This window comes from Paramisgurnus dabryanus, chromosome 5, assembly GCF_030506205.2.
Source record: "Paramisgurnus dabryanus chromosome 5, PD_genome_1.1, whole genome shotgun sequence".
In the NCBI taxonomy this organism is placed as follows: domain Eukaryota; kingdom Metazoa; phylum Chordata; class Actinopteri; order Cypriniformes; family Cobitidae; genus Paramisgurnus; species Paramisgurnus dabryanus.
The window spans coordinates 19,323,782-19,349,400 of NC_133341.1; the positions used below are offsets into that span (position 1 = coordinate 19,323,782).

At 36.8% G+C, this 25,619-nt stretch overlaps 2 protein-coding genes across 2 annotated transcripts; one reads left to right on the top strand and one right to left on the bottom strand.

The window, feature by feature from the left end:
* Nucleotides 1–611: 611 nt before the first annotated feature.
* ube2g1a (ubiquitin-conjugating enzyme E2G 1a (UBC7 homolog, yeast)) lies at nucleotides 612–10,553 on the bottom strand. Its single transcript, XM_065271466.2, has 6 exons — nucleotides 10,366–10,553; nucleotides 7,158–7,260; nucleotides 6,735–6,832; nucleotides 6,181–6,359; nucleotides 5,913–6,036; nucleotides 612–1,977 (listed from the first exon to the last, which is right to left on the bottom strand). The coding sequence occupies exons 1-5, from the start codon at nucleotides 10,409–10,411 to the stop codon at nucleotides 5,950–5,952; spliced, it is 513 nt and encodes a 170-aa protein (XP_065127538.1). The 5' UTR covers nucleotides 10,412–10,553; the 3' UTR covers nucleotides 612–1,977; nucleotides 5,913–5,949.
* Nucleotides 10,554–12,288: 1,735 nt separating this feature from the next.
* Nucleotides 12,289–24,524, top strand: spns3 (SPNS lysolipid transporter 3, sphingosine-1-phosphate (putative)). The gene is made up of 13 exons (XM_065249996.2): nucleotides 12,289–12,428; nucleotides 15,104–15,352; nucleotides 15,436–15,501; nucleotides 16,344–16,480; nucleotides 16,640–16,791; nucleotides 18,728–18,794; nucleotides 19,953–20,095; nucleotides 20,188–20,340; nucleotides 20,760–20,949; nucleotides 21,196–21,261; nucleotides 21,611–21,709; nucleotides 22,103–22,274; nucleotides 23,995–24,524. The coding sequence occupies exons 2-13, from the start codon at nucleotides 15,127–15,129 to the stop codon at nucleotides 24,033–24,035; spliced, it is 1,512 nt and encodes a 503-aa protein (XP_065106068.1). The 5' UTR covers nucleotides 12,289–12,428; nucleotides 15,104–15,126; the 3' UTR covers nucleotides 24,036–24,524.
* Nucleotides 24,525–25,619: the final 1,095 nt, after the last annotated feature.

Here is a 25,619-nt window from a genome sequence, read left to right on the forward strand (position 1 = left end):
TTATGGTGTTACTTAGCTGTATTTTTTAAGTTATGAAGGTTTAAATGAAAACAAAACAACTGCAGCAGAATTTATTTTAATGCACAACCAAAAAATGAGATTTCTGAACTTTTTGCAACGAAACTCTTCATATATAGATATATAGATAGAGAGAGAGGCTATATTTTTGATAAACATTCAGTATGTCTATTAAAAATGTTTTAGGAGAAAGGTTGCACGTTTATAAACAGACTCTTGTGCGCACATTCTCAAACTTAATAGCCCAATATAAGGGCATGCCATTTGAAATGCAATTGAACACATTGCAGTGTACATTTTATTAAAAGCATTTGTTTAACACTTCATGAGATTCCTAATCTTTCAGCTTAAGACATGTACATCACAATATATTCACTTATCTGTGTTATTTTTATAAAAACCTAAATGCACCAGGTTTTAATACTATAAACCTGAGTCAGCTGTATTTACACAAAAATGGCAACAAGCACATCAATGTGTTTATGCTTGTATTGATGGTGTATGCAGAAATGAAATGCCATTAAACATTCACGTTGATGGCAAAATTTAAATGCTCTTTGACAAACTGAACATAGACAGCACACTCAAACAAGTATTGGAAAAAAATTATATTTTAGAAGAACTCACTAGAGGTGACAATTTCCATAACATGAAAAATATACATCGGTATTTTGTCTTTGTACATTAGGCAAAAGAACTGCAGTAGTCTGTCAGAGCCGGAATAAAATTAACCAGATAATTAAGGATTGTAGAAGAAAGAGAAAAGGGATACACACACACACACACACACCTCCATCCACGCTGACATTCATCCATACACAAACACACTTGGAAATCCCGGAAACTGCTTGCAAGAAACCTACATTTAAAGCATGGCTAAGAAAACTATCAAAGACAGCACACAATAAAGTGTCAAGCCCTAACAAAACAAAAATAAGAGTTATTGCTACACAAAAATAATTCAAAATGCTGGTACAAGGGTTATGGGAAGAAAAACTCATATAATCACACAAGCTTCAGAGGATGCTGACAAGTTCCTCCTTTTAGCTCCTGTTTGATGCAGGCCATGTAACCAGCCAAGCAATACAATTGGAGGCACTTTTGAAAACAAAAAAGAACAAATCATGCAAAAAAAATATCACATCTGATGGGTTTCCTTGCCACTGCCTCTCCACTCCAAATATAACAGGAAATCAAAAAATCAGAGCCTGACACTCAGAATGCAGTCATCCTCTATTTCAGAGCGCTCTTTTATCTAAAGCAAGAGCGCTCCCTGCCCCCCAACCCGTTTAAAAACCAATTCAGAGAAATACCTTCATGATTCCTAATCAATTAGAAAATGACCATGCTTTACAGCTATTTATTTTTACCTGAAGTGTCCCAAGTGAGAAAGCTGTCCAACATGACGAGCATGCTTCATGATTTAAAATGATCGCTCACCCCTGCCTAAAACTGGATCAAGTTTGAGTGAAAAAAAGTTTTTGTTCAAACCGACAGTTGAGTATGTGATGCCACTCACAGCTGTAACAGACCCGCTGCGCTTGGAGATGTGAAGAGGGGGGTTGAAAGAAGATCTATACTCTCTTCAAAAACATTATAGGGTGTCAAACTAACTACAGATCTGCTATTTTATTTGGTACTAACTCGCGCTGGATGGATAGAAACAGTTATTATATATTATCCGGTTTTTATGTCTGTGCTATGTACAGGTCTTTACAATTTCTTCCTGAAGGTTGTATCAGTTCATTGACTTGGAAAAAGCATAATCATTTGAAAGTTTTTTTTCTCTTTTTTTGTTGGCACTTGCTTGGCGTGTTCTGTCAGCATCTGTGATGGTCTTATGTTCTACTGCAGCCTATTAATGCCAGCCTGTTACTGCCAACATTCGATGAAAACCAGTCCAGCAATAGGGTGGTAGAGTGCAAGAAAACAGTGCCATGTTGTTTCTCAACTGGAGACCTGTAAAAGACAAGAGATAATTTCAATAAATGTCACAACCAGAATTACCAAGCATATGAGAATATCAAACACGTTTAACCAAAAGGACTTTTACAGTGCAATACACCTATAGTTTTTTTCAGTATGCCAGTACGTGTGTTCCCTGGAATTGAACCCACAACCCTGGCAAAGCTACATTATTCATAAGATATAGCAATTCATGCTGCAGCCAACCCAAAGCCACGAAACAGAGGGTGTATGGGTTTCCTTAAAAAGGGTGAGTGAACAACAGAGCCTGTAATGTTACCTAACAATCTTTAAACAAACCCATAAGACTTGTTCTAACAGGTTCCAACATTAATATGACAAAATCCCCATTGACTAACAAAAGCCACATTTGGACGGGATAATTTCTTTATGACCAGGTAAGGTAATTATTACCAGAGTTTCTCTGTCATTTTAATCTTGTCTGAATCTGTCATTTCAGGACTTTTTCATGGACTGCAAGCTCACACACCTGATGAACATGACAGCACATTTTACCTTCAATAAAAGGCCCTGAAAAAATACCTACAGGTAAATGCAGCCCTAATAGACTTAACATGGGAGTTAAAAGACTATAAATGCATTCTAAGGAGTTCATGTTCAGCTTGTACGCTCTAAATATAGTCCCCTATAATGAACTCAAAATAGGTGTTGACAAATAGGACACACACAAAAAATAAAAAGATTAAAGACACAGTTTCATAAGGCCCTTTAAACCAGGTCACTTCATGCGTTTTCTCTGATCGGATCGTTTTCAGATCGTAAAAGGACCTGGTGTAAAATGCCCTCTGAAGCGTTTGAGACAAATTTAAATCCGATCACTCAAACCACTTCAGGAGATGGTCTGGGACGCATTTTAAATGAAACTGTACAAGTGTAAATACATTTGGTGGATGAAGCCACTTGTCAGCCCTTTACTCCAATGAAACGTAAGCAGGTTACTTGCAAGTTAGCCGGCAAAGAGGCAAACAAACAAAGACGGCAAGCTTGTTGCTTTATGGAAAGACTACATTAAAAAACTTTCTAGAACCAATAAAATAATGTAATGACAAACTCGATTTTGAGAGGGCGTTTTGTGAAATGCTTTCCCCTCACTCTCCTGCTGCTCTGTACTGCAAATAGAATTAGATTGAACCTAATAACGCAAATTAGCAACGCAATCAATTTTGCTGCAATTGTATTAACTTGTCTTCAATTGGTCAGACAAACAAGAATTTGGTGCTTGAGTTTAAACAAATAACAACAGTTTCCCAGGCCAAAGCCCTATTCGGACGGTAATTGTTTCTTATGAGGATGACTGTAAAAATACATTTGTATGCCTCCTCCATGATAAAACTCATGCATTCGAATAAAGACAAATTTGCGGTGTGCAAGTTTTTTTATTAGAAACAGGTGGAAATGCGCTGCACGTGTGGTTAATTTACATGATCATTCACATAACCCAGATTCTTTATTATATGTATATGGAATAACATACTGTTGTGTAATTAAACACATTTTAAAATTTTATTAAGCACTTGTTGCTGCTGATAATAGACATTTTAAACATTTTCATGATTTTTTTTCTCCTTATTAACATTAGCTCCTACTCGGCGTAGAGAAACAATGAAAGATTGTGCCCATACTTTTAATCATTTCAGTTTTGAAAATGTTGCAAATTCTTTAAAGTGTTCGCAAATTATGCATCTCTGGTAAATAATAAACGCAAAGCGTGTGACCATATGGTGCTTTTCAGGGGTCTAAAAGGATCTGCAGAATGACTTTTACACTGAGTGCGTTTACATGCACAGTCTTACGCCAATTATGCTTAATAAACTGATAACACGCAGGGTCATGTAAACGCGTAAAACGGGTTTCCTTTATCGGGGAAAGCCCATAAACGGCGTGAGCAAAAACCAATCGGCACAGGTAGTTTTTTGCTCATTACAACGATTTTGCGTGGCATGTAAACACCTTAACCGGCTTTCTCACGGTTTTGTCCATGTGCGCATGTCTCCGCGTATAAAAGATAAACGTCACATGCGGAAGTAAGCGCAAAGTAACGCATAAAAGTCGCCGCTCGATTAAAGCAGTTGGCAGAGAAACTGTTAAAATAGAAGCGCATGTTACATTTACAGGTTCTGCAGACACGAGAAGAGATACAACAGTACAGCTTAAGACAGATATGCCGTTGACTTTTTGAATGACTATTGTGTACTATAGGTGGTGACGTCACTGCCTGCGAGAAAACTGATAATTATTCAAGTCCGATGTAAACGCAGTTGTCTGCATAGCCAGGTTATTGATTTGCATGTAAACTCATGAAAACAGTTTTCCGTTATAAGCAGATTTTTGATAGTTATCTGCTTATTCTGTGCATGTAAACGTACTCATTGATCCCTTTTATAAACTCAGAAATCTGGACGGCAATTAAATTACAAAATGACCTGTGTGTTTGTCAAAAAACAGTAGGTAATTCGGGCTGGTATTTTTACACGGGTGGTCAGAGAAAACATCCATTTTGGACTCGGACAGCAATAAAATCACTGACTACCTCCTGTAAATTATGAAAATACTTTACGTCTCCACGAGAAGCAATTACCGTCCGAATAGAGCTCAAGTCATATTTCTTTAACCGCCACTTTATTAAGTCGAGAACAGCGTTTTAAGACACTTTATTACTGCCTGTTTGCGTAAAAATGTACTTGCCTTGACCAATAATTAACCATCTACATAACGTTTTTCAGTTCATGTTTTATTTTGTTTATTTACTTCTGATTGATGGCAAGCTAGAACTTTTTGTCTTTTTCGCCTTATTGAAGTCTCCTGTGGCATACATACTAAGAACTGGCTGTTTTTAGGCAACAAACAAAGGCTTGACATTCACCACCATTTCACTAAGACAAGCCCCTTTTCCATTTATTTTTCCACCTTTATTGATCTCCCATACATCAGATCCTTTCTCCATTTTAAGTGTGTCAATGGTAGCTGAAATATAGCTTTACCTCAGCTTAACATGCTAGTCAGAAAACCCAAAGTGGACCCGGAGCGTAGTGATTACAAAACGTACAAAAAAGAGTGGGAAGAGGGAGATGCTTACGCTCCACTCCAGGCTTTGATCAAATCCCCCTTAGCAGGGGGAACACATTTTGTCTTAAAGGAATACCCTATCCATTTTCCATATTAAACTATGTTATTACCTTAACTAAGAAGAGTTGATACATACCTCTATCATCTTAGTGCGTGCACTTCGATAGCATTTAGCTTAGCCCCATTCATTCAATGGTACCACACAGAGATAAAGTTAGAAGTGACCAAACACATCAATGTTTTTCCTATTTAAGACAAGTAGTTATACGAGCAAGTTTGGTGGTACAAAATAAAATGTAGCGCTTTTCTAAGCGGATTTAAAAGGGTAACTATATTGTATGGCGGAATAGCACTTTTGGGAGTAGTTCGACTTGGCGCAGTAACACTCTCCCTCTCCTATTATGAGAGGGAGAAGGGGAGCGGATTTTTCAGGCGAGTTGAAGTACTCCCAAAAGTGCTATTCCGCCATAAAATATAGTTCCTCTTTTAAATCCGCTTAGAAAAGCGCTACGTTTTATTTTGTGCTACCATACTTGCTCGTATCTACTACTCGTCTTAAATAAAAAAATTAAAAAAACGTTGATGTGTTTGGTCACTTCTATCTTTATCTCTGTTTGGTACCATTGAATGAATGGGGCTAAGCTAAATGTTATCGAAGTGTCGCAGCGCGCCCCAGCGCTTACATCCACGCACTAAGATGATAGAGGTATGTATCAACTCTTCTTAGTTAAGGTAATAACATAGTTTAATATGGAAAATGTATAGACTATTCCTTTAAAGACCTATTCAAACTAAAATTATTATATTATTTGATAAATGTAAGCCTATTTCCACATGCTTACCCTGAAAATAGTGAAGCTACAAGCTGCTGGATGAATATCACTCAAAGGCTGTCTCTTGGCTCTTTCTTACACAGCGGGCAACTTTTCTTTTGAATTCACCATGTCTGTCTTCCCTCCACTCTTTCTGCAGAAGTAAAAGAAAAGTCGATCAAAAGACACATGGAAGAAAATTCTTGAAGGAAAATGTATAACATACACATGATTTGATTAAAGCAGACAGTATTTATCTTGCATTTTCTCGCAGTGGACAGATTAGTATCAGACTTACTGCTGCATCAACGTTTGCAGGAGAGTCTCCATTAGGGTCTGCTAGCATAGAGATGACGCTTATCATGATGGTCTCTACAGTGTGGATGGGGAGCCAGCGTTCCTCTGGTTTCTCATAGCCGTATTTATCCTCCCCTGGTTCGTGTAATATTGAAATACAAACATCGCCGTTCTTGTCAACTGCGAATAAGATACGAGACAGGAAATCAGAAATAATACACATAAGTAATAACCTTAAGATACAAAGCTTAACCATAAAAGACCATTTCTAAAATCAATAACTTTCAATATTCATTTTAATACATTTATATACAGTAAAATATGTTAAGAGTTACTTGTATAAAGATTACTATTTTCTTTTTGGTGGCACAAAACATTATCAAATTACCATATTATCAAATATATACAATCAATAATAATTGCATAAAGCTCCATATAATCCCTCTCCTTTTATATAAGAATGAGGTGTGTTTGAATTATAATCTGACTAATAATTCTGCTTCCATATAAAATGACAAACTTCAAACTATTTACTAAAAAAAAAAACACACTTACCGTTTGGATGCCATATTTCCGTTATGAACTTCATTTTAGGAGGCCTGAGAGGATAGTCTTTGGGAAACGTAAGATGAGCTTTAAAGACACCACCTTCACTGAAAACACAGAACAGAGCATGATTAATTGTGTTGTTCAAGATATTCCCGTGACACCTGCTTTAGATACAATGTAATAACACATTACACATTCAATGCCAGTTTAGACTCATCTTTTGAAAGCATTATAAATCTATAACTTTAGGCCCTGCATATATATTAAGTATAAAACAATAACTTTAAGAAGTTACTGTACAATCACAAACCTACTATATATTGCTATGGGGCAATCCACTTATAGGTGTGATGTTTCATAATGTAACCTATTGTTTTCACTAGTAATACAACAAAGTTTTTGTAAGTAACAAGCAAACAAGACACTTACAAGAGTGTATCAGGAGGACCAATTATTAGCACTTCCCATCTGTAGAGATCATTATCATCTATTAAACCGGCTGAGAAACCTTCCACAGGATTTTTATTAAGTTCTGAAAAAAAGAACAAACATAAGATGAAGATGAGCCATTTTATGAAATAAGGACAAGCAAACCTGTTCTCAATGCGGCAATTCAGGCTTTCTGGTGCATTTGTGCATATTGTATATATCCATATATCTATCCAACCATATAAATAAGACAAACAAAGGCTGTTCTCAGGTAGGCTAACATTTTAGACAACAAGAAAAGACAGATTTTCTTGTTTGTTTGCTAAACCTGAAGCCAAAGAATGGCAAGTCTATTGGTGCCTGTGACCTCTGACTCTGCATGAATTACATCAGACAGCTTGCTGTGTCCTAACAAGAGAGAGCAAAACAATATAACTGGAACTACAAAGAATGAGCACCTCGCTGACAAAACAAGCCTACAGCTGGGTCATCAATTTGTGCGTGTTATTTTTATGAGCACATGAATCTGTGATGGAGCAAAAATGGAAAACACATAAAAAGATCTGCGTTTACACAGATCTGTGATAACGATTAAAAATGTGAATGCGTGTCAGGCCAGTAGATGGCAATGCTACATTCATTGAAAAAAAGCAATACACACCTGCACACATACGCATACTTCTAAAGAGCGAAAAATACAAACAATCAAGATGGAAAAGCATTGAGCAGTTTTGTTTAGACGGACGATGAGGTAAGTTTAATACTACAATTGACCCTAGAGTATGATTTTGATGAGCAAAATTTTGTCAACTTTGTTGGCGAACCAATAAAAAAACTCAATATCTTGAGAAAAACCTTTAAAAAAAAAACCTCATGCATGCCTTTCCAGTGAATTAACGCATGTTGATAATTTCCCTTTAAAACTCTTCTTCAAAATGGCCCCTTAAGGCCAAAGTATAGTCTATTTTTACATGTACGGGTCTGTGTGACGCAAATTTTGTCATCAGAACAGTGCACGCAATTTTAGAAACCCCGCGTACATTGTATAAGAGATCGACCAATAATAATCCTCTGTGACGTATGCGATCGACAAATACCAATTTCGGAAGACGAACTCAAAATCTTGGCCAGGACGCGTCCGGGAAGAATGGCATGTATGGTCACCCTAGTTAATGTGAGAGTAAATGCATAGGTCAACAGCCATTTCATAAGCCATAACAAAATATTATTTTGGCATAAACAAAACAGCTTATACATATCAACTGGTATTTTGTTACTTTCCTGACAATGTATTATTCCAGTGATATTATTCAGTAAATTAGTATTATCCAGTGAAGTATTCTTCACTCTTTCAGACCCCTATTTATTACTTTGTATGCAAAGTGGGAGTGATTGTTATTATTATTATAAAGGTTTGTTCAGTTCAGTAGTGTTGAAGCGTCAAAAACAGAACTATAACAGTAGATAAAAATCGGTTTAGCATATCGTTTATTGGGCACACAAGCATCCAAATATTTGGTATCGTGTATAAAAAAAATCAGCCCAGGAGATGCATTGCATTTTTTCGCAATGCACATGTGTCAAACATGTGTACATGTACGGATCAAATCAACTATACTTTGCTGTTCCAATAAGAAGGTATTTTACGGTTTTCTGATCTACATCCATTTGTCTCTTCTGAAGTGACTCAAATGACATTTCTAACAAACCGCATCACAAATGTTACAGAACTGACTCACAAATACACTAACCATCCAAACATGCAGTTAAAATCTCACATCCTACTGATTTAAAAAAAAATCATGCCCGCATTTTTCCTGGCTGATATCTTTACAATCCCACATAAATAGCTGTTTTTAGGTTTTTTGTTTTCTCACTCCTGCAGAGGGTTCACAGAGTTTAAAGTGGCAGCTATGAGTTCACCATGCTGGTCCTGTTGAAAAACAACCAAAACAGCACCGGCCCCCTGAATTAGTCAATCAGCCTGAGTGCCACTGCAGAACTTGATGCCATTACGGGCTGGGGTGCTGTTCATCCTGACGACCCTTTGGAAAGAAATAGGCAAGCTGCCACTTTGTGTGTGTGTGTGTGTGTGTGTGTGTGTGCGCAAGATGAGTAATTTGAAGGGGGTGGGGGTTGCAACTTGTGTTCTCTGTCTCCAAATAGACAGCTGTCAAAAACAGGACTTACATCATAAAACATGCTCATATATATACACTGGAGATTTAAACGAAATGTGTGTAATCTTAGTTTGTCCCCTTTACAACTAATTCACTTCACTGCACTGCGCAAATGGGAAATCCTCTTCTGGCTTGAGCTCACTAAAGATGACACTCGCATATCATGTTGCTTAGACTGCACAAAGAAACGAACCCAATCTTATTATGACACCGATAACAGATTATTTTTCTTTAGCTTTAAAATATATAATAAAATAAACAGAGAACCTGGACCCACGAGTACAGCTGGGCTGGGGATCTCTAGATCTTTCTGTACCGGTGGGCTGGTTTCAAACAGCAGTCATCTGTCTCTTAGCTTAGCCAGTTAGTCATCATAGAAAAACAAAGGGATTTGATCGCCCCGCTGTGGGTAGATGAACAAAATCCCGTACTTCTAAATATCGCCTTTGTGCCTAGTGCTAACAACAATGTCTTCACTGACCAACATATAAGTACGCTTAAACTGGACATATGACAGAGAGTTTCCGGGAGTTAGCGAGGCAATAGAGCGACGGATGCTAGTGTGCCAACAGCGTCCGGGTACACGTCAAAACATGGGTTAGCCGACTGCAAGCACCCCGGACGGCCAAATGGCCCCGGTCGGGAATGAAAAAAACAGAGTGACGCTTTACATTCCCGTCAACAAACTAGAGAAATTAAACGTTTGTAATTTTGTTAGGTTAACATATTAACCGCAGCGCTCACTGTTTATTAGTTTGTTGTGAATTACATGAATAAAACACATAAAAGTAACAAAAGAGGTAACGTTATCGCGCTAGTCTGCGGGCAAAATGAACGGGGAGTTAGCCGCTAGTCGGCTAATTTTGCTGCTAACATGCTAGCAATAAATGCAGGGACAAACGCGCGCACGCTAGCAGCTAAATTAGCCGCTAACGGCTAACCCCTCCGCTGCGGCTTCATTAGCTCACCGGCGCATTTTCAAGCGCTTGTTAGCCACCGAGCCTGGCTTGCCAATGGCCAAAAATTACCTGCTAGCTGTCTCCTGAGTAACAGTGCTGACTGGGGCTCCGTCATGTTTTATACGTTATATTCTAAGTCGACAGTCGCTCACTTCACTAAGGAGAAAAATGGTTTGCAATTTCTTGCGCGTCTTTCCGTTTCTGATCTAGTCCGTTTTGCTCAACATTCTGATCCGGTGTGCGCATGCGTTTTACTGCCAGTGGGGCCGAAAAGAAAGTGCGCTCCAGGGTACTTATGGGCGGAGAATACGCGTTTAAACACATTATGACAAACAGCGATGCAGATAATGATACGAGCAAAAAAGCTATTTAAAATGTATAGACTACTCAACACGAAACATCTGATCTGAAAACAGCACTTATTTTTAAGAACGTGTTTCTCAACCATGGGGCCCACAAGGGGGATCAATACAATTCCCAGAGGGCTTCAAGATTACTTAAATTTATCAAAACAAGCACCAAATATATAATATTTCACAATATTTCACACGGATGCGTTTTCCCGGACAGGATTTAGCCTATTCCCAGACTAAAATGCATTTTGAGCTGCCTTCGTTTAAAAACCTTCTATCTGATCTGAACATATATCAGTGACATTGTTGTGTATGCACACCACTAGTATTGTTTTTTTTTTTTTTTTTTTTTGTAAGGTATGTTTATAAAAACTACTTAAATGTCCTAATATAACTAAGATCTAGTCCTGGATTAATCTAAACCCTGTCCGGGAAACCACCCCATAGTGTTTGGTTAATTGCATAATAAAGGCAATTTTTTAGTTGGGTACACTAGAATATTTTATTGGGTAAATGGTGAGTTTTTTTTTTTTTTTTGTGGATAGTAGGGGGCTCGAAGTCAAAAAAGTTTAGATCCAGCTTTTTTATTTAATAGCTTATACTGAAATTCGACCACTAGGCGATACTAAAGAGCAATACAAATTAGGCTATAGGGTCGATAAAGTTCACGGTTTAATGTCATTATTTTGCATTTCTAATGGGAATTATAATATAATTATATTATTTACTAAAATGGCTAAACAAATTAAAAGTTAATGAAATTGTTCCATGAACAGTTTATTGGTTTTAACTTGCATTTGTTGCTGAATTATTTTTAAATATTTTAAATTAAATAAAACTTAATTTTAAGGTTTGCAATATTGAGCATGTGAAACATTCAAATAGCTGTCAGTATACCAAGTCTGGCTTATTCCACATGGCAATATGTAAAAAAATAAAACATTTAGACAGGATGATAACCTGCTGTATAATTGTGCTCTATATCAGTTAATCATTTATATTAAACAGTGACAGGACAGGTGACAGTGAGGACAAATTTGCAAAGTGTGCGTGACAACTGACCATGTTTATATTGATGTATGGGTGGTTTTGATTTTCAGAGAAGTCATGTATGCCTATAATTTCACAAGAGAAAACTTTTGCATCATCTGGATCACAACACACCACAACCCACATGTCAACTCTGGTTTAAGGAACAAGTTAATAATTAATACATTTAAGTAAGTAATAAACAAAGATTTTAAAGAAATAAATATCTATAACTAGATAGAAAGTCTCTCACTGGCTTCAAGACAGAGGTAAACATGTTCATGGCCTATTTCGAATCAATTCATCCATGTGATAGTATGAATTGTAAACCATAAAACCAGACAATACAAAAAGCAGACAATACAAGATTTGGGTTTATTACAACTCCCTCACTCATGCTGTTCATTCCTTGTAGCTGTTTATTGTGTTAGATACTTTGCTTAAAAACATATCTTAAAGGCATGTGAGATCTCAGTAACAGATCGCTTATAGCAGTGTAATGTGAGAAAGGCTTGTGGTTTATGTAGCAACACAAGAAGGAACTGTTTCCAGATGTGTGACCAGAGAAGAAGGGGCAGGGCTTATCACTTGATAACGCTGCAGTGTGCTGGATTCATAAAAAATCTTTTTCTGTTTCTAAAACAGTGACAGCCTAACAAATACATCGAGTAAGGTAAAGAAAAAACAGAAAAGGACCAATATAACGATGGATTAGAGCTGCACAGGATACTGGAGTACATCCATTCATAAGTAAGCACATTTATGCCAAATTATTGATGCAAAATAATCTTTTAATATTTAATAGAAAAAAATGAACCTGGTAACTGAAATAAAGCACATTCTTAATACTTATTTGAATTTGAGAAAAGCTGCATATGCTGAACAATTTGTTGTCATGCACAGTTGTCCATTACAACAGTGGCATTGTTGGCCATCTGCTTAGTTATTCATTTCTGAATGCTTACACTGATTGGGCAACTTAGTTGTGGAACTGAAATCTAAATATACCATTCCAGTGAAGGTGTTACAGAATGAACTTTTCTTGTAAACTGTTGCGGTATCTCTGTATAACATCAGCGTGTGTGCTGCTGAGATGGTACATCTGCCAGGTGCTATAGATAGCAATTGCTTTAGAGATCCGGTCTAGATTTCATTTTCATGAGATGATCTCTTTTTTTGCTGTCTGTTTTACAGAACAGCACATATGCTCAAAAATGAAAGTCAATATATCTTTGTGAGATATACAGGAAACTAATGATTATGAACACATGACTAATAATAGCTAAAGGAAACATGTTGTAGCCTATGACCTATACCATAATATTACTGATGCAATAGAATGGTGCAGAAACAGGTTTGGAAGTTAAAATTACAATAATGTCCAGTCTCTTTATATGAGAGACATACCAGTGTGCCTTGTATACGTTGACATACAGGGTTGTGTTTGTGCGTGGGCAACCTAAGTTTCTTCCTAAGTTACTTCCTTACAGTAAAGCATTAGAGGCCCTTAGAAAGTATTGCATCTTGGTTTAAGAGTTTATGTTCTTCTGGGCTCATCTACACAGCCAGGGTCTTTAATGGTGCTCTATAGCCACAGGTTTTGGTTTTATCAAAAATCAAGATATACAAATATCTTCCTTTGTGCATCTCTTTAATGAAAAGAGTAGGCCTATATGGTTAGGTTCTTCCACAACAGTGTTTGCCAATTCTGGTCCTGGAGTACCCCCTCTCAGAATATTTTAGATGTCTCTTTATGATTTAACTCATCCGCTTGTTAGGGAGACATGCTAACCATTTTGGAAGTAGGCTGATGAGTTGAATCAAGTGTTTTAAGCAAGGAGACATCTAAAACTTTCTGGGAGGATGTATTCGAGGACCAGGATTGGGAAGCACTGTTCTACACCATTGTTATTCATCACCATTCACCATGTTCCTCTGATTTAAGGATGTTATGCCCAGCTAACAAGTTTTGGTTCTCAAAACGTTCCCCTAACGTTAGCATTTGGTTCCCATAATGTTATTTTCAAAGGTTTGTTTTTGGTTAGCCAGGAAAGTTTTCTTTAAAGAAACAGAAAGGTATTTTAGGTTAATTTAAAAATAACTACCCTGCAACGTTATGGGAACGATATTTTATGGTTCCACAAAAATAAACAAAAAAGAACTATTAGAGAACATTATGTGTACGTTATTTTTAAGTTATTCAAAAATAACCACCCTGCAACGTTATGGTAACGTTATTTTATGGTTGCAAAAAGATAACCAAAAACGAACGTTAGGGGAACGTTATGTGTTTGCTGGGTGGTTGGCTACAAAAGTGTTGTTCCTGTGTTGTTTTTAAACTTCATCTAAAAATGTAAAATTTCTTTAAATGTATCACAAGTTGTTATAAATAAACCTGACAACACCTCTAAAATGTATAATATTTATCAGGTTTGTTGCACAAAACAACATTTTGTGGGTTATTTTTGACCCATGTTGGGTAAATATTGGACAGAACACACTGCTGGGTTAAAGTTGATCCATGCTGGGTTATTAGCCCATGGTTGCATAACAACAACCCAACATTGGGCCATTTTATCCCATCATTGGGTTATTTTTAACGTAGTTGTGTTTTGTCCAATACCTAACATGCATGGGTCAAAAATAACCCAGCCATTTTTTAAGCAGGGCTCAACGCAAATAATTTTTGATACTGGCCCAGTCGGGCCAGTGGTTCAGGTTTTCATTTGCCCTGCCCAAAATTTTCTGGCCCCAATAAAACATGTTTTAGTGTCTGTCACATATTTAAAAATAATAATTTAAAAGTCAAATATAAATGTATACATATACAACAGACATGTACCAACGAAAAAAGGCTCCCAACTTTTCTGCTTTACCTGTAAACTGACAGCAAACTTCCAAGATGTTAAATTATATAGATTGATGAAAATATATTTTAGTGACTGAGGGTGAAGCACTGGCCCTATTAGGCAAGTGACAATACTTTAACTGGCTCGAACGTCTCTAATGATTGCCCCGGGCCACCGGGCAGTCCTTTATGTTGAGCCCTGTTAAAGTGTAATGCCGCAAGAGTTATAAGTTCTGGTGTAGTTGCATTGCAGGCCAGAGGAGAAGTTACCAGCGTACTTCACTCAAAAAAACTGTGAAGGAGGTGACAGATCAGCCCTAACTACTTGAGCATTAACTTCCAAATGTGGTATTTGTTTCTCACTGATATTATATTGGCTATGCGGCTATGTCTCACTGGGTTCATATGTAATTGTTTGTTACTATGTATCTATCCTTTTCCTTATTGCCATGTTTTTTCAAACCGAATGAATGTCATGTGAGTTTCATGCTGCAGTTCTCAAGCGTGCATTCTTCAGTGCAACTGGCTTTTTCATAGCATAATGCTTTTTATAACATAGTCTGTTTTCTTCATACAGAGTCAGAAAGACATTCGGTGCCCATGGATACGGAAGCAATCGTGCCATCCAACCAACCCAGACGAAAAACCCGCTTGAGCTTCAGCACCAACATGAGTGTACGTTATGGCTCCATGGGCTCAGATGTACCAGATGGCGATACATCATCAACACAGATATATGCCATCTCTCCAAGACGCTCCTACATCGCTGTGGCAGTTCTCTGCTATATTAATCTTCTCAACTACATGGACCGTTATACCATAGCAGGTTAGCACACAATGCCCAAAATCTGGTTCACAATTATGCTACAGATACAACAAAATTTAGATTTTGCTCTGGTTTTATTCTAGGTGTGCTGCTCAGCATCCAGACATACTTTGATATTAGTGACAGCACATCAGGTCTCCTTCAAACAGGTATCAGTTTGACTTTGATGTGTGTTGTGAGTGACAATAAAGAGGAATAGGACATTGCAAAATTGGATTTTACAATAGCACTTCCTTACTTTCTTCAGGATCTTACGGTTAGGTGTTTTTGTCATTTTGTTAGTTAACACCGATGAAAAGCCCAGCTATATATTGTGTAAGTGGACCTGTAAAGTATGTCCAGCATGATCGCACAAGAATACGTATTTTATGAGTTTAATAAGTTGTATTAATTAGTACCAAGTGAACCGTACAAAATATACGATTATCATAAAAAAACAATATTAAAACCCCACCTCTAACCCCAACGTCACAGGTGCGAAAGCAGATTGTACAAAAACAAGCACATTTGCTCATACACCGTAATAAAATATTTGTTTGTTTAACTTAAGTAAGTTATCTGGTTGCCTTACAATGAAGAGTTTATTCAACTTAAACATATTAGTTAATTAGTCAAAATAAATGTGTAAAAAATGGTGCGTTGCGTTAACTCAAAATTTTTAAGGCAACTGCATTACGAGTAAGCCACCTTGTAAAGTACATAAGGGGTTGCTTTGAAATTGCATTGGTGTGTCACAAAATGGTGCACATTTTTCAAAACCACTGGCAGATTTCTATCTAGCTGATATGAATCTGTTTGCAGTTCCATGTTTAGTCAATCTTTCTCTAATCAGCTTACAGTCTCACATGGGTTTATTATGTATCAGTTGATCTTCATGACATTTACAACTGCTACTAAAACTTTGACAGAGATATGAAAATTCTGATTAAATATAAACAGAATCCTGAACAATGAATGAATAATAGAACTGTTTCTAATTCCACATATATAGTTTTTATCTGTAGCTTTATGCTCCTGGCGCCGGTTTTTGGTTATCTCGGGGACCGTTACAACAGGAAGTACGTCATGATTGCTGGGATGATTGTGTGGCTTGGCACAACCCTGGGTAGCTCTTTCGTCGGAAAGAAGGTACAGTAAAATAATGTCTATCAGGGAAATTCTGGGATGCCAGGGCAATCTTTGTGAAGTCTCACAGTTATTATTTGAAATGAGCTCCTTAAATTGCATAGTGATAAAAGCATTGCATTAAATTTTTTAGTTATAGATCTCTCCTAATTCTCACCACAGCACTTTTGGGTTCTGATCTTGACAAGGGCATTGGTTGGAACAGGAGAGGCCAGTTACTGTACCATTGCTCCGACTATCATTGCCGATTTGTTCACTGGCACCAAGAGAACTGTCATGATCTCCTTTTTTTATATATTTATACCAGTCGGAAGGTAAAGTATTACTGCACCACTCAGATGCCATTTAAACAATTGTTCAACAACTCCGTTTGCACCGGGCTCTCTCATTATTAGGTCTTTTTTTACTAAATTTGGTGCATCAATCACTTAGTATAGAAAGTTATGATCTGCACTCACAAAAAAAAATTTCTTTTTGTGTTTTATGTTGCATTCATCTTAATAAGGAACACACACAAACGTTTTGGCTCAAAGCTTTTCTCAGTGTGCTAAACAGTTCAATTCCTCTAATCATCTTGACGTCATTATTCATTATCCATTGTTCAATTACTAGGATCATCCAATAATTTCCATTTAAATACTAAACCTTTATACACTCACCTAAAGGATTATTAGGAACACCATGCTAATACTGTGTTTGACCCGCTTTCGCTTTCAGAACTGCCTTATTCTACGTGGCATTGATTCAACAAGGTGCTGAAGGCATTCTTTAAAAATGTTGGCCCAGATTGATAGGATAGCATCTTGCAGTTGATGGAGATTTGTGGGATGCACATCGAGGGCATGAAGCTCCACTTCCACCACATCCCAAAGATGCTCTATTGGGTTGATATCTGGTGACTGTGGGGGCCATTTTAGTCCAGTGAACTCATTGTCATGTTCAAGAAACCAGTTTGAAATGATTCAAGCTTTGTGACAAGGTGCATTATCCTGCTGGAAGTAGCCATCAGAAGATGGGTACATGGTGGTCATACAGGGATGGACATGGTCAGAAACAATGCTAGGGTAGGCCATGGCATTTAAACGATGTCCAATTGGCACTAAGGGGCCTAAAGTGTGCCAAGAAAAACATCCCCCACACCATTACACCACCACCAGCCTGCACAGTGGTTACAAGGCATGATTGATCCATATTCTCATTCTGTTTACGCCAAATTCTGACTCTACCATCTGAATGTCTCAACAGAAATCGAGACTCATCAAACCAGACAACATTTTTCCAGTCTTCAACTGTCCAATTTTGGTGGGCTCTTGCAAATTGTAGCCTCTTTTTCCAATTTGTAGTGGAGATGTGTGGTCCCCGGTGGGGTCTTGAGCCCATCCGCCTCAAGGTTGTGCGTGTTGTGGCTTCACAAATGCTTTGCTGCATACCTCGGTTGTAACTAGTGGTTATTTCACTCAAAGTTGCTCTTCTATCAGCTTGAATCAGTCGGCCCATTCTCCTTTGACCTCTAGCATCAACAAGGCATTTTCGCCCACAGGACTGCTACATACTGGATGTTTTTCCCTTTTCACACCATTCTTTGTAAACCCTAGAAATGGTTGTGCGTGAAAATCCCAGTAACTGAGCAGATTGTGGAAAAACTCAGACCAGCCCGTCTGGCACCAACAACCATGCCACGCTCAAAATTGCTTAAATCACAGTTCTTTCCCATTCTGAAATTCAGTTTGGAGTTCAGGAGATCAGGACCACACCCCTAAATGCATTGAAGCAACTGCCATGTGATTGGTTGATTAGATAATTGCATTAATGAGAAATTGAACAGGTGTTTCTAATAATCGTTTAGGTGAGTGTATATACATACATCACCTCCAGTACACCACACATGATATCCGTGATTAAAATAGGAATGATCTAGAATCACATATTTAATGATTATATTAGTATTATTAGTAGTAATATTTGAAAAGTGTGTGGAGGGATTGAATTGTTCAGCACACCGAGGCTTTGAGACGAAACGTTTGTGTTTGTTCCCTACAATGATGAAAATAAAATGGAAAAAGAAGAATGTTTTTGTGAGTGCGGATCATAACTTCCTATATTTAAACAATTGTTTACATAGAAATGTACACAACATTTATACAAAAAACATTAGAGTCTAAACTAAATAGGTTAAGTAATACAAGTTTTTTATCTTTTCTATATTTTCTGTGTAATGTCTGTTTAATTTTCTGTTCTTTTTATTCTCAGTGGTCTTGGTTATATATTGGGGGCAACAATAGCTAATAAAACAGGGGAGTGGCAATGGGCACTGAGGGTAAGAGAAAGACTCATACAGTACTGCATACTCACACTGTTAGAAAAATTGGTCAAAATATGTACCCTTTTAAAATGTCCTAATATATGAACCATAAGGATATGTATACATTTGGTGGCTCTGCAATACAAATATGTATCTTTAAGATACTAAAAAGCTCTTTGGCACTAATATTTACCCTATGGTATTTATTTAAAATCTATGAAAAACTGTACCTAAAGGGTACTTCCCTAGTGACAGCTGGGGTACATAGTTTGACCATTTGACTGTGTATTTTCCACTTTATTCAAGCTTTTAAAAATATATAGAAAAGTTTAATGCAGCTTGCCAATTCTCAGGACTGTATTTCATTCATTATTACATTTTTGCATTTTCTGAAAAGAAATTGTGAGGTTCTTTAATGCTTAACTGTACAGAACTCATTGTTAGCAGTTGCTAAGATGTCCAAGTTAAAACAGCCAACATCCAGTGGTGGCTCATGACTGCTCTTCCGAGGGGCGCAAATTTAAAATATGTGTTCGGAGTGTCATGTGTGTTGCTCCTGTTTTCAAAATATGTTTTTGTTGCGTCATGTCAACCATGTGCATCACGTGTTTTGTCAAAATAAGTGCCTGCTGCACACGCGTCAAAACTGTTTATGATAAAAGAGACGCTCACGTTCACAAAATACACGCAAGACACTCCCTTAACAGGAAACTCTGATTATGCGAGTATCTGGCAAACGCAAGCGTCTCTTTTATCATAAATCCTTTAGACTCGTCTGCAGCAGGCATTTATTTTGACAAAACACGTGATCCACAAAGGTTCACCGGACGCGCCGAACACATATTTTGAAATGACGAACCACACACGACGGGCTACATACATGTTGTGACAAACTTCGCGTCGTGCACCCTTGAAAAAAGAAGTCACCGGCCGTCACTGCCAAAATCCAATATCTCTAGATATTGCCCAGGTCCCTCCTTAGTACCTACAGTAAAACCCCATAGCTATAAGGTTCTTATCAAAAAGTGATTTCTTACCATAAAGTGTTCATTGCAACTGACAGCAGCCTTCTTAACTAAAACCTAAACCTGAACCGTTATGTGGAAACCTGCTGTCAATACAAATTTATTCCTGTATGTTAAATAAATAAGAGTGTTTTTAATGGTTCTGTAGCTCAATCCTATTCTGGGTGCACTGGGTCTGGTGCTCCTGGTGTTTCTGATTCCCAATCCTCCTCGCGGAGCCGCAGAAGGCCACGGAGACACAGTCTTGGAAAGCACCTCTTACCTCGAGGACATCAAGTACCTCCTGAAGAAGTATGTTGCTTTTTCCCAGTATTACTACTTGTTGCTTCTACACTAATATTAAAATATCTATTTAATGAATATTTGGATCTTTGCCCCTTTAGTCGCAGTTTTGTCTGGTCATCTTTTGGTGTGACTGCCATGGCTTTTGTCACAGGGGCTCTGGCATTCTGGACCCCGACCTTCTTGTCACGTGCACAGGTTGCACAGGGCCTCAGGCTACCTTGCAACAAGGAGCCTTGTAACCCTTTGGACAGGTACACCTTTCCTATGAATTCTCAACATTTAATTTCACTTTTATTACAATCTTTGCACGATCTTAGTTAATATTAAATGATATCAAGGTTATTTACATTTAGACTTACAGTTCATTACGAGGTACACATTGTATGTTCCCTCGGATCAACCCCATGACCTTTTTATGCTGCTAACACAACACTGTACCAAATTGTACAGGAACATATTTATGTAGGTTATATTTTCACAAAATGTTCTTTACATTATTATTTACAGTAAATAAAAAATACTTTAACTGCATTTTTACAGGCAGGGTCACACATATGTGCATAAATGTATTTTTTTAAACATATTTTTTACATAATTTTTTTTACACACAATGCATAATATTAGTTAGATTATGCTATGATCAAACAGTGTTTCTTATTTCTCTTCTCAGTTATATATTTGGTGCCATCACAGTGGTGACGGGGATTGGGGGAGTTTTTCTGGGCACCTTCATAGCAAAGAAACTGAGAGTCAGAATGTCCAATGCAGATCCTCTTATATGTGCTGTGGGGATGCTTAGCTCCTCCCCCTGCTTCTTCATCGCCGTTATCCTGGCATCCACTAGCATCCCGGCCACTTATGTAAGCCACGTGCCATGTTATTATATATTTCCAAATGAATTTTTCTTGGATTCAAATTCATGACCTTGCCATTGTTAGCACCACACTCCTCCAGCTGAGCTACAGAAACATTAAACATTAATTATAAGAACACATTGTAGATGAAATACAAAATAACACTTGTGTGCCAACACAGCACAATGTGACTGCCAGGTTGTGTTATGAATCTAAAAATGTTTCTTTTCTGATGTTTGTGCTATAATACAGATTTTCATTGCAATCGGAGAGACTTTGCTGTCGCTTAACTGGGCTATTCTAGCTGACATTCTAATGGTAAGATGTGTACACTGCTCAATTTTAAAAGTGCAGAAATTATGACACAAAGAAAGCGATATTTTGTCCAAAAATGTTTTTACCGGATGAGTTAATCATGGGGTAATTTTCATTTTTTGGGCAAACTATTCCTTTAAGACACTTTTAAGAAATTTAATTGCATAAAGTGAAACATTTAATACATGTAGGCCTATGCCTTAATTTAGAAGATATAGCTTTGATATATTGTTAAATTAATTTTTCTTAATTTCTAGTGTGTGATTATTATTATTGGAAGATATAAGGAAGTATAAATTATCATAATATTTTAACAATTTAAAAGCCCCTTTTTGTATCCTATATATTTTAGTACGTTGTCGTGCCAACAAGAAGAGCGACGGCTGAAGCTTTACAGATATTGGTCTGTCATCTCCTTGGAGATGCAGGAAGCCCATACCTTATTGGTGCGGTAAGCATATTGGGATCTCAACCCATAATACTGGCATATATTCTCATTATTCAGAACATTGCTTCCAAAAACAAGACACCTCTGGCTACACAACTGCACCTTTTGCATGATTACATTTTAATGCTGTCACTTAATACACTTCTAAAAATGAATGCGCTTCAGAATGTCATAGAAGAAAACTTTTTGGTTGAATTAAAAGAACCTTTAACATCTGAAGAACCTTTCTGTTTCACCAAAAGTTCTTTAGAGAATGAAAAGGTTGGAAATGGTTCTTTGACTGAATTATTTTTTGAGGAACCAAAAATGGTTCTTCTATGGCATCGCTGCGATGAACCTTTTAAGTACCTTTACATCCAACAAAAGCATTCTTAACTTTTTATATGTTTTCTTTAGATCTCAGACGCTCTACTGAAATATAATCCAGATTCTCCTAGTTGGAATTTTCGTCGACTGGAATATAGCGTTCTTCTCTGCCCCTTTATTGGGGTCCTGGGTGGTCTGTTTTTTCTAATGACCTCTTTATACATCAAAGAGGACAGAAAAGCAGCAGAGATGCTTGCTTCAGGTAATAAGAGGTTCAAATTAATTACATTTTTTGTTCTTTGACATTATCAACTTGCTCAGTCATATTTAAATTTCTTGAAGACACATTCGAAAGTAGACAGAAAAACACTTTATTATCATTTAAATCAAACTTTGACTTGCAATTTATGCTAATCCTAAACACATCTTATCTACTAACACTTAGCACAGATAATATCGTCTCTGAGCTGACTAAGCAGAAGCTGACAATCATGAAGACCATGTAGGACTAACATAACATATGATGGGATTTTCACACAGTTGAGTGTAGGACAAAAGCCTTTATTGTCCCTGATGCTGGATCTTTTCCACTGATAGCCGGTATAAAGATTGTGTATGGGATGAGTGTGTATATTGTAATAGTTTTAAGAGTTTTTATGTGTAAAAACAGGAAAGGTGTTAGATTGAAAAAATGAGATTAGCAATAGTTCTGTGTAAAAGAGATTAGTTCACAGTGGTTTCCTCTGTGATGGTGTTTAATCCACTTGTTCCTTTTTATGTGAAGCATTTTTTTATATTGCAGCTGTTTTTGTGCTAACAATCCTGTCTATTTTTTCAATTAATTAATTTATTTCAATTTATTCAATGAATTAAGTCTCTCATTAATTTGTACCTGGAAACTGAGCTGATAAACTTTTAGATCCTCAGGTTTGGGGACAAAATTACATTTGCTATTGTGCATTTTCAACCTGGTGATTAAGCAATTCTCACAATGAATATAGTCATACACAATTTAAATTCTGCTGGGTTATTTTTTACCCAATGCTGGGCAAAACATTGGACACAGAACACACGTTGAGTTATTAAATAAAGCTAAACTGGGATGTTTTAATGCAATGCTGCATTGTATCAATGCAGCATTGCATTGTTCTGTTCAATATTTACCCAGCATTGGGATAAAAATAACCAAGCAGAATTTAAAGTGCAGATGCTCAAAAAGCATTAAGAAAAAAATAAACATGTTTATCTATTCCAGTTATTTCAGTCAAAACAAAAATTAATGCAGTACCATAAACTTAAAAAAAATGTTGGGTTATTTTTAACCCATAACGGGTAAATATTGGACAAAACACGTGCTGGGTTAAAAATGACCGAGCAGTTGGGTTGTTTTTATGCAACCATGGGTTATAATAACCCAGCAGTTGAGTTAAAACAACCCAGCATTGGGTCAGTTTAACCCAGCTGTGTATGTCCAATATTTACCCATTATGTTTTAAAAATAACCCAGCTATTTTTAAGTGTACAATACCATGTTTTTATTTATTTGTAATTTGGAAAGGACTTTATCTGTGCCCCTAAATCAGTCATGGCTTTGGGTGATGAATGTTTGGCTAAGAGCCTGCATGTCATAGCAAAGGTCTTCAGCTGGGTTCAGGTCTGGGCTTTATACTTTTAAAACCTTGCTTTGTAGGGTACGGCATTGTCATGTTACAAAAAAAGTTTTCATGATACAAAATTCTCGAGAATATCATTATATGCTATAGACTTTTTCTTACTTAAATGACCAAATAGTCATTTTTTAGTGTTTATTAGAAGTGGGCATCCCAAAACTTTTGTTCATAGAGTGTATATTTGTATCACAAGAAATGCTAAAGATAAGGTATTTTATCTATTTTTCCATAGCAGTACACATATAGCAGTTTAAATGCATATTTAAAAATAAATGTTGACTCTTACCCTTCTTTTTATCTTCTCCAATTCAGGACAGACTACCAGAGAACAGACAGTATCCACAGTGTCATGACAATGATAATAAACAAACAAGGATCGATGGACAGATTTTAGACATGCTTAAATGACAATGAGTCATACGTGTGTGTGTCATCTCTTACACATTTTTTTATATATAGGCCTGCAATGATGACCTGTTTTTACATTGAAATATTTTGTTATTGTTACTGATGTATTTTAAGAAAGTGTGCTTGTCACCACTTTATAGCTGATTCTGTCAGAAACCAGCTCAGAGGAACAAGATTAGACAAAAAACAACAACAACAAAAAACATGTATTGTATGCGCCAAATGAATACTAAGGTGTACAGACTGAAACAGAAAATGTGTTAATAGGCTTTTTATTATCAAAATTATTTTTACTTTTACTTTTAAATAAATGCACACTTTGTTTACATCGTCCAGATTGTAGGTAAATACCTTACGCATATAGGCTACACACACTATGCTACGTTGTTTCAACCCATGGTTGAGTCAAATATGGACAAACACAATCATTAAGTTAACTACACTGTAAAACTTTTCTGTAAATTTACAGCGAATTTCTAACAGTATTGTACTGTATTTTCAAAAAACAGTGTTAGACTGTATATTTACAAAATATTTACAGAATGTCTGTAAATGTACAGAATTGTCCAGTTTTCAGCATGCAAAATTCGTAATACAGAATAATACTGTAAAAGCATTGCATTGTGGGATTGATTTCCTTCGCGCTCAATATTTGAATGTAAGCAGAGCTAGTGCTTCGGAAGTTCGGACGCCCTTTATTTGTTAGGATTGGTTATTCATATAAACAACGACGATATGAAGACAACGCGTTCAACTTTTAATCTAGCTGCCTGTGATGTGAAAACGTACACGGAACAATTAAAAGTTACACGACGACGCGGCAGAAATGAGAGGATTATGCATGCAGCAAGAAGACGGGGAGAATACAATGTGTGATGAAGATAAACGAATATTGACTGACTGTGCATCATTGACACGGTAAGACACTGTTGTTTTATTCGATTGCATTTCTGAACGGTTTGCACGAGTGGGCTATTTTTAGGAGCTGCGTTGTTGTCACTCCAGTTACGCTAACTTGCTAAACTCTTAACAGACAGCACACGACACGTTGATAAAGATGTTTTTGTAACTTATCTGTCTGTTAATTCTTTCGTTTTTGACGACTAGACATGATAATGTGAATTGCCCTAAAACAACACAATGTTGCTGTCTGTCGGTGCGTTGTGATTTAGCTTAAGTTAGCTTGTAATACACGTAAAGAACTAAACATTTCAGCTTGTTCTCAAATATACACCAAGTTAAGTTACTTTGATATGAAAACGTTGTGGTTGTAGCCTGCATTCATCACATATATAGTTTTATTTGTATTTTAAAGTTATTATAAGTGAAATTATGTCAGACTTATCTCAGATATTAAAGTTTAGTTAAATTGTAACCCCCACCTCCATAACTTCGTTGTCACGTCATTTAAAAGTGTTTGATTAACATATTTTTGCAATTATCACTCAAATTTGGTGATGTATAGTATATGTATGTAATATACATCTATATACAGTACCACTCAAAAGTTTGAACTTACTTCCCATGTC